Source organism: Centruroides vittatus, unplaced genomic scaffold (assembly GCF_030686945.1).
Source record: "Centruroides vittatus isolate TY-2023 unplaced genomic scaffold, ASM3068694v2 contig_301, whole genome shotgun sequence".
Classification (NCBI taxonomy): Eukaryota; Metazoa; Arthropoda; class Arachnida; order Scorpiones; family Buthidae; genus Centruroides; species Centruroides vittatus.
The window spans coordinates 4,214,401-4,231,559 of record NW_027121927.1 but is presented as its reverse complement, the minus strand read 5'-3'; the positions used below and the strand labels follow the sequence as shown (position 1 = coordinate 4,231,559).

The window sequence follows — 17,159 nt, the reverse complement described above, 5'->3', positions numbered from 1 at the left end:
TTGATTCAGTTACCACTATATTAGTTACGATATTGTTAAACAAAAATACATACTATAGTATTATTTATAGTTACAGCTTCAATGCAATTATTTTTAGAAGATTCCTCTGTCATAATATTGCTTGTTTCTGTAACTTCTTCAGTATTAGAAACAGTAATTTCTGGTTGCACATTTTCAGTCAATACTTCCTAGAAATGAAAATATTTATAAAATTTTTAACAGAAAACAAATGTTCATTAATTTTTCACAAATGTGTTTTAAATTAATTATTAAAAATTCTAAAATTTGTAAAATATACATCCACATATAACATCTGACTTTAAAAATACATTTATATTTTTGAAAACTGACATTTTATCATCAAACATTTATGTATTATGAAACTTAATATAAAAAATTATAAGATAATTTTGGTATTAAGTTCCATAAATAATAATTTCATTGATTACATTTTTTAATTAATTACATTTTTAAATTATTGATGATATTAAGTGATTAAAATAGTTCATTTAAATTCTCATAATAGAATAATAATCATTTACAGTACATGATTTGAATATTCAAATAATCATTCAAAAGAATCACTCAAACCTGTAAAATTCCTTATTTAGCCTAAATTCTTTCAACTTCTCAGATCCTTAATGCAAAATGATGTTGAAAACATTATTTTTCATATTAAGCACAAAAATGTGAAAGTCCTTACATTATTATAAACTCAATTATTAATAATGTAATACTTTTAGGTTACTTTTAATCATATTCAAATATAGTACTTTAATTTATATTATTATTAGAGTCCAAATATTTTTATTTTAAATAAGCATGCTTAAAAATAAACTGTTTTCAACTGTCTACTATGAAAACAAATCAAGATATTATTAAAAGGAAAAGGCAAGTGCTATAGATTCCCATGAAAAGAAGAAAAAAAATCAAGACACAATCTAAATTTATCTTGATAACCATTGTTTTATAGCACTGATAAGAATCTACTTGACTGTGTAGTGAGTAGACAAAATTGCCCACTTGTAAATGAGAATAATATTTTGCTATAAAATTGTGTGTTTAAACAAAGAGACTTTTGCAATGAATGATTGTGATGATTGATCAATCAATCACACTGTTCTGCATCAAAATCCTTGAAATCAAATGTGATTTTTTTCTTTACATAATTTAGTGTGCTAATATGAATCTGAAGTCATACAGAATTTTTAAAAATACCATTTTTTGTTTTTTTTTTGCAGCAAAATGACTCTCTTAGACAAATTTTCTGTTACTCTTATTTGAATAAAATATAAAACCAACAGCAAAAAACTTTTGGAGAAAGAAGTTAAAGTGTCCTGTTACAAAAAAAGAAATCAGAAAATGTGAAATTTTTTCAATGGAGGAGAATCTCACTTTTTGCATTGATATATTGCATTAGTTTGAGAAGCTTCAGCTCCCACAGAATCCTGCAGAGACTCTTTATTGGCTCATCAAGATTTTGCTGCAGAATGGCAACAAACATCCCTCTGTACCAGTTGCTCATGCTGTTCACATAAAAGAAACTTATGACAATACTGCTCAAAGTACTGCAGCTGAACAAGATAAAATACAAGGAGCATAAATGGAATGTGTGCTGACTCAAGTTGTTGCGAGGCTAACAGGTCTTCAAGGATAATATACTAAAATTTGCTGTTTTCTTTTGTGAATGGGACAGCTGAGCAAGAACCAATCACTACTTGATATAAAAGTGGCCCAAAGCTGCAAACATACAAGATCAGAAAAATATTGCTTTTCCTGCTCTGATGGAAAAAACTAAAATCTTCTTACCTCCTCTTCGCATCAAGCTCAGTTTGATGAAAAACTTTGTGAAAGGATGAAAGGTACAGACAGAGAAGTAAGCTTTGCTTAACTGAAACAAAAGTTTTCTTATCTGAGCAATGCAAAAGTGAAGCAGGAAGTTTTGTTGGTTCCCAAGTAAGCCAGCTTTTGAAGAACTCTAGTTTTGAGGAAAAACTTAACCCAGTGGAAAGGATAGTGTGTAATGCATTTTAAAATGTGAGCAAGAAATTTTTTGGAGAATGTATGAGTTAACAACTATGAAAAAATTGTAGAAAAGTTGTTAACATTCTACCAAACACTGGGTTGCAATATGTCACTCAAGATGCATTCCCTGCATTCCCATTTAGATTTTTTCCCTGCCAAACTAGGAGCTGTTTCTGATGAACATGGAGAAAGATTCCATCCAACTCTTTCTCAAATGAAAAAACTGTATAGAAGGTGGAACAAAAGCATGCTAGCAGATTACAGCTGGACTTGAAAGTGAAAGACTTCAGAAAAATATAAAAGAAACATGTCATCAAGTGTTTCAGTTTTTAAATGTATAGAATTATGAAAAAGGAATAATTAAAAAACTTATTTGTATCCAATTAGCCAAGTAGCAATGTGCCTAGCCAATAAATATATTTCAAACAGAAAATGTTTTCCTTCAAAACTCTCATTATCAAAAGTGGTGGATGATAGGCCAATTCTGTTGCCAGATTCAGATTCAGCACCATTGAAACAATTAAAATCAGTGAAAATGATTCACAAAAGTAAAAATAAATTTTTTGTAGAACAGTGTTATTTTTTATTTGAATTACTACTAATTACTAATTATAATGAACAATAAATTACACATTATTTTTAAATCATAATGTATTTTTTTAAAACAACAATAAAAAACAATATTCATTTTTCAAGTGCATTATTATTGATACAATACCTTTTGTTCTTGAATCTTTCTCTTTCCAAACAAAGACTGTAGCAATTGTTCTCTTAAAACTTTATCATCAATATCATCTCTAGATAGTATACCTAATTAATGAAATAATGAAAAAATGTAAGTATAAAAATTACCTCAAAAATTAAATTATAAATTTATTAAATAAAAAATTTTGGAAAGCTTAAATAAATATCATACCAATATTACAGTAATGTACAAGTTTGTTAATCTCGCATCCAATAATTCAAAACTAGCATGCTAATATATAATCTAGCATACTAATATTCTATAAATCATAATTTATTTGAACACATGATGCACTAGACTCACTATAAAAAGAAAGTGAAGAAATATAAAAATTATGCATCATAAATGTTTGAAACAAAGACAAACTTTATCAGAACACCATCTTGTGGAAGAAGACATCAATGATCCAAATCCAACAGATGAAACATTTCCATCAATGTTGTCTCAAGGATAATCAAGATGATTTCAAACTCCTATGCAGTATAATTCAGTAAATTATATATGGTTACATTGTATTGTGTCAAATAAATATTGCTTTATTTGTGCTAGTGCACATTTTGCATGACTGATGTATTTTTTTTTCCACAGGCCAATGCAAGAACAGTACAAGAACAATAAGAAGTTCCTCATATTCCAACTGTAATTTGTGGTGTAACTTTAGAGACTTTTGTGAATCATATGTATACTGTATAGTACATGTCTGGAAAATAATTACATATATATCTACATTAACATTTGTAGGCCTTTCAATCAAGTCTAACACAGTATATCATGTGATGTATCATCTTCAGACTAATTAACAAATGTGTAACAAATAGCAAGTATACAGCAGTGTGTGCTGGTATAAGTATACAGCAATGGCTGCAATGTCAGATTTCATATCCTATCAATTTTGCAAAAATACAAAAAGCATGTAATAATCTGGAATTTTCAAAATTCTAGCACTACTCTGGTCCCATAGGTGACACTTAACAAATTTCTGCTCTATATGGTTCTTAATAAGTTTATCGTTTCTGTACGCTTTGCACTAGAGAATTCCATCAAAGTTGTCAAAACTATTACATTTTGATTAAAATTTTCACTGTCAGCTTTTCCTGGCCATAACATCAGTTTTTACAAAATTAAAAGTTGAGAGCTTTGGGACAGTCCTTGCCAGAAGAAACAGTCCCAAACTATCACTGATCCTCCACTACATCATACTGTGGGAACAACAGTCATGACTGAACCATTCTCTGGGCAAGCACCAAACACAAACTCACCCATTCAACTGGTTAAGCATAAAGCATAATTCACAACTCCACATGATTTTCTTCCAATCATCTATATGATCCAGGAATATTGTTGTTTACACCATTAGAGCCATTAGCTTACATTGGATCATGAGACTTGAGGCTTGTGGATGGCACATCTGTTGTGATAACAGCAACTGTGCAACTCCCACTGGAGAGTTTTGTTAATGATTGCTACATTTGTACTTGCTGAAAGTTCTCAACAATACTGACAGTAATAGACATGTGCTTTTTCCTCACAATGTGTACTAATGCTCTCCTCCCATGATCAGTGAGTTTATGAGGCCATCCACTTCTATGTGCAGATCCACATGTTCCAGTTTCTTTCTATTGGATTTTGGAAATTCCAGAAGCCTGGAAATGCTACGTACACACTGATTACTGTGATGGCATCCAATAATCATTCCTCTCTGAATATCAGTGAGCTATTTTCCATGTAGCATTTTGGCAAATACTAACCTCCAGAAGTGTGCAAAATTATACAAATGAACATGACCACTCTATATGATCACAAGACAAACAGAAGGAAACTTTTTGCACCTTTTGTCAAAATATTTATAGCACTTGTCCCTTTTTATCAGTGTTCAAATACTTTTGTTCACTTGATGTATATCCAATATCCAATTATCGATTACAAAATAAATCATATTTATAATTTGTTTTTATCCATTCTAAATAAAATACAAAATTAATAAAAAATATAAAACTTAGATTGTTAGGAAAAATTGTATAACAATTTACACAGAAAATAAAACTGAGAAAAGAAATTCATAATTTTTTAAAAGGAGCAAACAGATATCGAAACAAACATTATATTGTGATATTTTAATGATAAAAATTTTATGCTTATGTTAACTCACTTTCTGAAGAATCTGGATTATCATCACTGTCTAAATCCATTTCTACTTGTTCATAATTATCACCCAGTGAATTGCATAGATGATCCTTTTCTTTCTGTAAAAAAAAAAATTATTTTTTATATTAATATTTAATTTAATTAAATATATAATTTTAAATACAGTCAAACCTGTTTTTATGTGCTCTTTTTATGTGCGATTTTTAATTTGTGCAGTTTTTTTTGTGCGATTTTTTATTTGTGCGGTATAGTTGGCATCTAGTCTCGTGCGATTCGTCATGTCTCACATTGACTTATTATAGCTAAATGAACTTATTATAGTATAAATGCACTTATTATAGTAATATTATTGCATGAATATGCGAAAAATGAAATTATTTACTTTTTAAGTCAACAAAACACCACCTGGACAAAAATATGTAAAACAGACGATAGACCAGACGATGCAGTCAAGTGCTGACATCTGTAGTCAATAAATTCTATTTCGTACGGTTTTGAGTTATTTTCTATGTGAGACTTTTTTTATACGGTCCCTGTTGATCGCATAAAAAAAATATTTTTTTAATTGTGTTGCGAAAACTATTTTTTATAGCCACTCGTAAAGTTTCGTGCAATTTTTTTTATGCGTTTTTTTTAATGCGGTCCCTATCCCCCGCATAAAAACAGGTTTGACTGTATATACATATATTTTTATTTTTTTAATGTAAAATTGCGTAAGAATATCTACAAAAATTATTTAAAATTATTTTTTTTGAAAGTTATGGGAGTGAGTCTAAAAATATAATAATTTTAGTAAAATTTTTTTAAATGTGCATACAAAAAGTTTCTATGCAAAAAATAAATAAATAAATAAATCTATGGAAATTTTTATATCTATCTATTAGCATACAATTAAATTTTTTTAACTTCAACAGATGGAATTATTTTATCTATTACTTAAGAATAAAATTTATTAAAATAATTTATCTCAGTATTTTTCTGCAGCTTTCATTTTTTTTTAATTTAATTAATCAATAGGCAGTTCTTACTTAACTTTTTTCATGTTTTTTTCTGTTAATGTCATCATTTTAACACAGTATTGTAAATAATACTGTATAACAATTAGTTGATAAAGTCAAAAATAATGTTATAAATTATATTACAGAAATATTTTTACAGTTAATATTTTTTGATATTATTACAAATCATTAAAATCATAAAACTAAATTAAATGTTACATACTGTATTTTTGTGCATATAAGAGTATATTCTTATAGGTGAACTATATTCCACAAGTATATTTAAAAAACACTATATTTTAAAATACTTTTACAGTATTAAAAGCAATTTTTTATTTTGGCTTTTTATTTTTAATAATAGTTATCACAGAAATGTCCCTGAATAGTTACGTATCAGTACACTGACATTTAGTTTTACATTGTCACAGCAATACAGTTCTCTTATAAGCCAGTAGAAGCTGACACACCTCTTATAAACAAAGCAGGCTGTGTTTTTCAAAAATGCAAAAATAAGCAATTTTTACATATAACATATAAGCATGCTCTTATTTGCATGGACAGTACAAATATGCTTTATTTTTAAATACTAAAATATTAGCATAGATAGCAAAGCAATTTTTACATTGTTAACATTTTCAGCATACTTTATACATCAGAAATTTTTTAAAAATCAAATCACAGAATATTCTATCATTATTTAAAAATTATGAAAGTATAGACTATAAGAACATTATGTGAGGCTGCAGATTTTAAATGAATGTTAAACCAGTTTTTTCGAAATGTAAACATCCCCAATAGGAAAAACTTGCCTTGCAGAGTATCTGGTCAGATGTCACCTTTTTGTATCAACAATCAAGTGGAAAAGTTGACACTTAGTCGTCAAAGGTGCATCGTCATTGTCAACAATGGACAATCACATGGCTCATTTCCCACGACAATTGTATAAAAGCAACAGCCACCGAAAGCTTGGCGATCGAAAAAGGAAGTTGTATTTGAGCTTGTGTCCATTTTGGTCTCCCATCCCAATCTTGTCCAAGAAGACAGTAGAAAACATCTAGGACTTCCATAGCTTCCATAACTGAACGATCATCGCCATCACAACTGAGAGGCGATCTATCCCAGAAGTTACGTATCATAGTGCCAATTTGAGGTTCCATGAAGCGGACCCAATACAGTCCAAAAAGACTTTGTCTGAGAAGACACTCAATGGTTATGACTCTTCCATACAGACAATGCTCACCATATCGACTCTTTACTCCCACATTGAGGTATAAGTAGATTGCTGTAAACTCTCTCTCTGCGAGCTTAGCATCAGTATTAGGTCAATAGGTCAAGCACATGCCTCGCAAGCTAAATAGAACTTTTTATTATTTCACTCAATAGGAGTATATGTAACCACATCTAATTGCATATTCAGTAGAAATTAGTCTCACTAGAAGAATTGTATATATCATAGTGTAGTTATATAATAAAATTTTATTTTTGTTATGTTAACCTGTCACTGTCTATTATTTGACCAATGGACACCTACTGGCTTACCCAATGCACTTCCTACTCGATATTTGCCCTCCTAACAAGTTTTAGCCATCCAACAACACCGAGGTCAGGTTCCAACAACCCGTGCTGATTAAGTGGTAAATAGGGTACCCCCTTTAGCCTCCAGCTTATCTCACAATTATTTTTAAAAAACTCCATTGGTTCTACACTGCAAGAAAAAGTTCAGTTTAGCAGAAGCCTTGACTAGCTTGAGAACAATCTTTTTGTAAATTTTGGCCACTGGTGCTTTTGTGTTATCAACACTGTTTCAATATTAAGAACTGTCTGATAATGGTCTATAAAGTAGGTTAAAAGCATTAGAGTTGTAAAAATGATTTTTCTGTTTATGGTAGCATTGTATTATTTGAAACTGAACAATAATTCAAAGACATCAATGACACATGACACCTAATTTTTGTTTTTTTTATAACCATGATGACAAAGTATCAGAAATAAATGATATTCACAATATCACTATTTAAAATTATTAATTTTATAAATTACCTTACAATGTTTATGAAATAAAGTGAATAATAGGTATTTAATAAATTTAACATTATCTTTTAAAAATGAGTGGACTATTATATCTTAAATGAATGTTTAATTTATAAAATATATTACCTGAAAAGGCAATTCTAAATCTACATGAGCATCAATAATAGGATTTTCATTTTTATTTATTTCAGAATTTTCATAACCTATATTAAAAACATATGAATAAAAATCAAATGTGACAATTAGTTGCTTATGGAAAAAATTATTTTAACTTTTAAAAAAATAAAATATTAATAATTTATTAAATATTTATAAAAGTTATTAAATATCAAATGTCACTAATCAAACAATTAAGTCAGATTTATTATTGGGGTATGTTTGAAGAGTTTATGATTTAGGCCTAGTTTCTTATATGATTATATACATGTCACGCCAAAGTAAAAGCTTAAAGACAGCTGATTGCCTTAGAGACATGTAGTCAACCCCAGTCAGCCCACTGTTTGGCCAGTACTCAAATAGTTACTTAAAGTAAGCAACTTAATCACCTACCTTTAGTCAAAATTTCATAATATTTATATACTTAATTAGCCAAATTGTAGCCTGGAAAATTGATCTGGTGTAATTATTTGATTAGGACCTGATTTCTTATCATTATATCAAATAACTTCATTCTTATATTAAAAATTTTTTCATTAGAACTATCTGGAATAAATTTCATTTTTTAACAACAAAAAGATTTTAGTTATATAAATGGATAAACTATCATTAAAAATTAAAAAAGTCATATCAGGATATTATAATAAGTTAAATGGCTTATTTTAAATATAATAATTTACTCAAAATAAGCTGCTTATTAATTTATCATAAATATATTTGTTAGCATATCAAACAAAATTCTTTTTAACAAATTTTGATGTCTAGTAAGTATATAGTATATATGTTAGTCAAAACCCGTTTTTAGTTAGAACGCATTTTAACTAGTTGAAACTAGTTTATACTGGATGTTTTTGTTAAAACCCGTTTTGTCTAGTTAAAACAAGTTTTAACTCAAATTCATTTTTGACTAGCAGTAAATTCTAGTTTTAACTACACAAAACGGGTTTTAACAAAGACATCCAGCATAAACTAGTTTCAACTAGTTAAAATGCATCCTAACTAAAAACTGGTTTTGACTGCAACATATAGAGTGATTCGGGGTAAGATGGTAAGCGGGGGAAGATGCCTACTTTTTGATATTTTCAAACGGTGACGTCAGATATTGTCATGTGTTTGTATGATGAATTGTTGGGCCAATATTGAATGAGGAAAGCTGTAGTTGGCTATCGTTACCTCATTTTCTACATCTGAGAAGAATAAAAGCAAGATAAGAATGAAGTTTTTGTTGTGAAATGTTTCTAGAATCATTTTAAAACTAAAAGTTAAAATAGAATTTATTAAAAATTGCAAAAAATAATTAATGTGTGATGTAGTTAAGGTTCTATTGTGTAAAAGTTTCCATTGTGAGCTACCGCCGATCCCGATCGGACACGCTAGAACACGTGACTCCACTAGGCATCTTACCCCGACAAATGGGAAAGATGCCACATTTTTTTTGGGGTAACATGCCTATTTTTTGTTAATTGAATTCCAATATGCCTATTTTTAATAAATTTTTGTTTTCTCATTTCATTGCAGGATATGTATTGAAATTAGATAAGGACTTCTCAAAAAGGTTTTTGGACTGAAAAGAGCTTTCAGCTAGCTATAGAGCACATTAGAATGGGTGGAAACTTAACAATACTTATACTGCGCTGTTATACTTACTGTGAAGTACTTTGTACTACATATGCAATAAATTAAATTTGCTTAAGATATTCAAAAATTAATTTTATGCAATTATATTTGTTATCTTACCCTAATGGCATTTGGCATCTCACCCGGATACTTGGGGTGAGATGCCTAAAATGCCACAGTAAAAAAGTCATCATTGCAAACACAATATACAATTATTTTTGATATACTCCAAAGTTTTATTTAAAAAAACACGGCTCAATAATATGATATTTTCGTTAAAGGCCTCCAAAACCCAAATTATCGTTATAATTTCCTTCATAAGCAAAATGTTAGGCATCATCCCCGAATCACTATACATAACTTTATTTATTTCCCCCAAACATATTTATGTAGCTAAAAACTTTTATCTAAAATCAAAACATGTACAGCAGTAAATTAACTAGACAAAATGGGTTTTGTCTAGTTAAAACTAGAATTTACTGCTAGTCAAAAATGAATTTGAGTTAAAACTTATTTTAACTAGACAAAACGGGTTTTAACAAAGACATCCAGTATAAACTAGTTTCAACTAGTTAAAACGTGTTCTAACTAAAAACGGGTTTTGACTGTAACATATAAAACAATAAATATCAAAGCAAAAATATTAAGATAAAATATTTTTAAAAGATCTTAATTTATAGAGTTTCCATTAAATTAAGACTCAATTCACAATCACCATCAAATTCTAAATTCAAAAGATATTAAATAATTACATTACATTACCAAAAGTATTTGAAAACCTACTTATGTTATATATTCAACAAACACGTCAATTTTGATATCTAGTATAGGTGGGGACCCAAAAATAATAGGAATAATTTTGTGGAGGGTGGAAGGTTCATAGTATGTGTACCCACCACTAGATGTCAGTAGACGGAATCTTCCAGGATCAGTATGTAAAGCGACATCAGCGTGTCAATACTTGTTGGCCCGTAGCAATGTTTTTTGTGAGAGTTGTTTTTCGTTTTCATTAAAAACATCAGATTTTAAAGAGCAATGCACTGCTGTGAAATTTTGTGAATTGGATTGGAAACAATTGAAATGATTCAACATTCTTATAAACAAAATACTATGAGTAAGAAAAGGATTTAAGAGTGTTTTCTTGCTTTCACAAAAAGGAGAAATCTCTCTTAAAGATCAACCCAGATTTGGGCCAATGTTCAAACTGATGAAAATGCTGAGAAAATTTGCAATCTCATCAACGAAGATCATCACAAACCACTGATGAACTCGTTGATTTGTCTGAGTTTTCATGGAGTTCAATTCAGCAAATTTTGTCACAAGAACTTAGCATGCGAAGCATTTCTGCAAAGTTTGTTCCACACCTGTTGATCACCAATCAGAAAGGCAATAACTTGGCAGGCTTTAAAAGAACATTTGGAAAATGATCCAGACTTGTTTTCTAAGGTGATAACTGGCAATGAATCATGGTGTTATGATTACAATCCAGAAACCAAATGTCAATACAGCCAGTGGAAAACATCAGGATCGCCTCTCCCCAAAAAAGCAAACCAAGTAAAGTTGATTGTGAAAACCATGTTAATCTGTTTTTTGATATGAAAGCAAGTGTTCATTTCAAATTCGTCCATCCAGGCCATACAGTCAATCAATTTTGTTATCTGGAAGTCCTCAGAAAACTTTATGATACTGTGAGAAGGAAAAGAAGGGACTTGTCGTGAACGGGAATTGGTTTTTCCAATGACAACACGCCCACTCACATGACATTCACTGTGCAGTAGTTTTTGACAAAAAATGGCATGACACTCTTCCCACCCCCTATTCACCTGATCTCGCACCTTGCAATTTCTTTTTGTTCCCCAGGATGAAGAGAGAACTCGAAGGAAAGTGTCTAATGGCAGAGGTGCTAAGAGGCATTTCAGAAGAGGAATTTTCTAGGTGTTTTGAACAATGAAAGAAACATTTGGACAAGTGTATTGAGGCTAGCGGAGAGTATTTTGAAGGAGATTAAAATATGAAGTTGTTAAAATAAATACATGATTTTATTCTGAATTTTTTCCCATTATTTTTGGGTCCCTTCACATATACTACAGCCACTTCTGGGTGAAATGTTAACAGTAATCCTTCTGCATATTTTTCATTAGAACACTCACTTGTACTTGTATTCTGAATTCAGGTACCATATATAACCTTAAACAGTATATTTCTTCTAATTCCCATGCAAAAGCTATTATCAAAACTGATTTGGAGGAAAGACACTTTGATCGATATCTGATTCATATATTGTTTCATAATTTTGAATAAGAGTTGAACAATCTAGTATTTCATTCTTATTTTCAAAAAAACAGTGTTGTGTACAATGTGCAAAATAGCTTGAAGCATGGTTATGTTGAAATAAAAAACACAGCAAAAGGAGCAAGTAGTAGTTAAAGATATCTAGAGAGATCTTAGATTTCATGCTTCCAGATACAACAACCAAGTTGGCTATTCAATTGATTTGAAAATGTTTCAACTATCTAAAACAATCTCAAACCATTACAGAACCAACATTAAAGTTGACAGTTGAAATGATACATTCCTATAAAGTTCTCTCATCAATTACCAAACTAATGTGTAAACTACTGAAATTCCTATCACTTTCATTTAGCACTATTATCTAAGAACAGTAGATAAGATGCCAATCCAAACACTGTTTAATTTGAGTCTAATGAGTGCAACAGATAAATGTACTAACAGATGTCCCAACAATATTTTCCACTTCAATAAAGAAATACACAATAAAGAAATACAAAGCACAGATTATAATAACTGGAATCTGTTCAATGAAATTTTTCAGTTCATCAATAATTTACAGTGTTCCAATGCTTCTTTTGTCTAGTGATACTGTTGGTATCCCACATCTAATTATTTAACTTACAATATATTTCGGGATAATAAAATGGCTTGCAGTATCATATATAAAAATGTTATTAATGTCATCAAACTCACTATTCCATGTAGAAAATTCACAAATTCAATTCCAAAGTGCTCAATTACATTGGACAAGTTTAGTAGCCACTCACCAATGAATTTACTTTCTGCTATTAAACTTGATCAATGTAATTACTTCAGCTAGTAAACTACTTATAATTTATCTGAGTGAGTGAAGTTGAAGACCAGGCTACTTTTCTTAATACTTGCAAGTTTAACTAGGAAACTTATTCTATGATCAAGTGCAGTGAGTAACACAGCAAGTAGATGATGTCTAAATCTTTTACTTTCACATTTACATAATTAGGATGTTTTGTATTCCATAATAGTAAATATTGTTTATAAATGACTAAAAAACTATTATTACAGTTCCACTTTCTTGACATTTTGTGTGTCAACAAGTCAGCACCTAACATCACAAAAAGAGCATCAAAGCTGCCAACAGACAAAATTAAAGTCATTACCAAAGATTTCTTTTCTTTGATTGCTATATTTTGGGCTAAAATTCAAAATGTACATAAAATAATTATTTTCATTAAGAATATTGTCACTTTTGGATTAATTTTGCTCTATTGCCATTATGCCAATTAAACAGGCTAAAAATCACTATTCATAGCAGAATTACACCACTACTGGCAACCTGAAATACTATGTATCTTGCTACCAAATTTATTAGCCCAGTGTAATTGATACTCACTGTGTGTGTGTGTGTGTGTGTAAACTTGTCTACTCTTTTCTGAGTTTGCATGACAGCACCCGTAGCTAGTAAACACATCCAATGTAATTGACCCCATACAGTATATTAATCTGAAATACATCATTTATTCCCAAATAAATGTATGATTATACTCTAAAGCATCCAATTTTAATACATATGCAGGTGCATTTCCAAAATATGCAGAATCAATCAAATGTTGAAATAATTTTGATAGTACATTTTTCATTCATTTTTAACTCTGTTTATGGTCACTAAATGGGCAAGTATATTTAATTTAGTTCTTTTATCTCATAATTGTCAAAATAATTCTTCAATAAAATTAATTTTCAACTGATGCTCAAAGATGACATATGCCTTGTCATTTCATTTAGAACAGTACAGAATAAAAACAGCAAAATTCAAATCATGAACATAAAATGACACTATAATTATGGTATTTTGAAAAGCTGCTGTTCAAATTTTTTTCAAAATGAATAGTTGAAAAATATAGATGTGAATAAGATACAAAAATAATAAGCATCAATTCAATGAATTTAGTTATTTACATATGATATATAATTTGTATTCAGATAGAATTACAAATTGGACAATCTCAAAATTCAGAATGTTTTAATACAAATAATATATATATAGGTCTTTATAGGTCAATAAAGAGAATAAACATAAGCTTTAAATATAAAAAAGAATAACAACCTTCTGGACTATTTTCAAGTGCTTTCAAATTTGTTTGTTTCGTTAAAGTTGCTAATGCTTGTTTCCTTAGTTCCAGTAAATCTTCATCCTAAAAATTAAAAAAAATTATGTTCATTCTGAATCAGTTTATTCATAGTTCTACATAAATTCAATTAATAGTTAAAGAATGATTAAAATCTGATTTCTAACTGTTAAATTTCTTTAGTGAAGAAATGATAAAGTGAAATTAAAATCTGAAAATATTTTAATTTCACTTTATCATTTTTTGAGTTAATTATTGCTAATTTTGAAATTAAAAAACAGAAAATTTCTTTGCTTAGAGTATACAGATTTCTAAAACAAAATATTTTTTTCAAAATTTTCAAATCTAATTTAGTGAGACAAAATTACACACACAAATAATAAAATAATTGAAAAATACTGAATCTAAAATAATACAAAATAGAAAAAATAAAGTTTTAATTTATTTTAATACAAAAATAAATAGATAAAATTAAAAAATAAAAATTTTATTTTCTGTCTTATTAGAGAAAAACATTATAAAACAACACTTACAATTTATATTTAAAAAATTAGTTTCAAAATAAAATTAAAAATTATATATTTTTACTAATTCAGAAAATATTAAACAAAACTCACTTCCTCATTATTATTTTCTTTAATACACATTTCTTGGCTGGTTTCTTTGTCACTTAATGTTTTTGTATTGCTTTGATTCTCACAGGAAACAGCATATTTTTCAGAAGAATCACTGTATCTTCTTTTTATTGATTTGCCTTTATCCTTAATAAAATCAACAGAATACAGTATTAACAGAGAAATACATATCATAAAATCTGTTTTTAATAAATAAAATCTAATACTTTATCCATTATTTTTTTGTTTGTTAAACTTAATTGCTAAATTATATCATTTTTCAAATTCATAAACATGGTTTCTACTCAAATTTTCTTTAAAAATTCTATGACTTTTTCTGACTTCCCCTGACCAACTTTGTACAAATTCCCTGACCTTCATGTCCATTACAGTATAGCACACAGTATAAAATTTAAAAAAACAGCATTTGACTTACTATGAACATATGCTATTGGTTTCTCTAACTTTTTAATTAGTTATTTTTTCTAATTAACAGTTATATGTTTTTTCATAATTGCCAAAATGTTTTATCAAATTAAAGCAGTTTATTCTGTTATTAATCCACAACCATAAATCTACATGGCTTTGGAAAAAAGTATTTATTTATTTACTATTCATTAACAAATCCTGTATAATCCATGTAAATCCATGTATAATCCAAAATATATATTTATTAAATTTCTCTCTTAATAAACTGGGGGGGAAATCACAAATTGTTTTGTAATGCAATCAAAATTATTTTAAAAAAATGATAAATAATACTATTTAAATTTATTTGTCATTGCTGTACTTTGTAAATTTTCGGGGAAATATTTCTTGGAGGACTTCTAATTCAAACAAACTTTCAAATTATAATAGTGTCTTAATCAATCTAAACAGGAACGGTAACAGAACGGATAAAAAAAACCATACTTCATATAAGGAGTATTTGAAAAAAGATTGTTAGATAGAATTAATAACAAAATAAAAATCCTTAGAAAGCTTGCTAACCTATTTTTTGAAAAATTTTGTTATGTCCATATTCCCAGCATAGTAAAAGATAAAGATCTGTGAGTAGATAATACAGAAAACCTGGCTAAGGACATTACTGTAGAGCATAATAAATATCACATTAATTTTTACATGAATATCAAGTGATTGAAATATAAAGCATAATATAAAACAACTTCATGATACTGTTTTTCAATTTAATATCTAATATAAATGATGCCCTAAAACCATTTACAGATTGGAATAGCAATCTGTAAATTCCAATTCCACATTAGAATTTGCAATTCTAATATGGAATTGGAAAGAGCTTTTTCATCTGTATTGCTGAAATGAATTTTGAGTTCATATTTTATGATTATCTCACTTTCTAAAAAAGAAAGCTTTGTATCTTTTTTTTTTATCAAAATCATTTTACTTAATTTTAAACAATCCTTCTATCATTCAATTCTGTATTTTTTCTCTCTTAGTCCTTTCTTTTACAATAATTTATAGATTTAACACACAATACTTCAAAAAACTATCTTTTTAATTTTTTTTAATCAAATTTTAAGTCTGATGTAATAAATGCCAGACATAAAATTTAATTATATTAAAATTATATTCATCAAGTCTATTAACCCATGATTACATGCAATAGCAACAATTTTCCATATCTACCAGTTTTTTTCATGGGCCTCTTTAATCAAACTAACTTAGCTGTATTTTCATGATATCTTCATGCCACATGCTATTCATCTGTGTAAAAATTTTGGTCTAAAAATTTTTTCTGCTTATAAGACCTTCAGAAAACCATTGCAGAATTTATCATCATGCACATGCAATCACATTCATTTTCTTCACAAGATTGCATGCATACATGGCAATTTTCCAGTCTGACTTCATTTTTGAAGCTGATAAATAAATAAACAAATAAATTTGACCTGATATCATGAAGGTCTCACTATTGCTACAAGTAGTAATCACATCATGAATGTTTATCAGCTATGCATAATGTAACAACATGACAATCTGCAAGTCACTATAATCTTGAACACTTGTCTCCATAAGAAAACTGGGGCACTATGATCTTCAATAATTTAAATGTTTTTGTGATTTATTTTGTGCCCAAAAATATACAGAAAAATCATTTCTGGTCCTTCTAAAAAATACATCCCTCCTGTCATTCATATTCAGCTGAACCTATTTCACACTAGCCCAAACTAGTATGAATGGGTTAAGCTAGAAATAAAACTTTCACCAAAACACACTAGCCCAAGCTTTCAAGGGGTCTCTATGGTAAGCGCTTGAAAAGACACTGTTCTGTAAACAAGTAAACAAAATCTCAAACTACATATGATGTTGAAATTTGGCATGTGAAGAGAATATACATTATTATCAAATGGTCAAATTTGAGGAACATCAATTACACATGAAAATTCAGCAGAAAATTGTTGCCTTA

The 17,159-nt window shown here is 28.7% G+C and overlaps 1 protein-coding gene across 2 annotated transcripts in view; it reads right to left on the bottom strand.

Moving 5' to 3' along the window:
• The window catches only part of LOC136972786 (zinc finger C3H1 domain-containing protein-like), a 92,945-nt gene that overhangs the window by 64,154 nt on the left and 11,632 nt on the right, over positions 1-17,159 (bottom strand). Inside the window, exons 3-8 of one of the 2 annotated variants that reach the window (XM_067267430.1) lie at positions 14,735-14,878; positions 14,096-14,183; positions 8,071-8,147; positions 4,920-5,013; positions 2,744-2,835; positions 54-188 (exon numbers count right to left, since the gene is read on the bottom strand). In XM_067267430.1, coding sequence (XP_067123531.1) covers positions 54-188; positions 2,744-2,835; positions 4,920-5,013; positions 8,071-8,147; positions 14,096-14,183; positions 14,735-14,878 — 630 coding nt within the window. Of the gene's footprint in view, positions 1-53; positions 189-2,743; positions 2,836-4,919; positions 5,014-8,070; positions 8,148-14,095; positions 14,184-14,730; positions 14,879-17,159 lie in introns of both variants that reach the window. The other variant, XM_067267431.1, reaches the window with a different exon arrangement.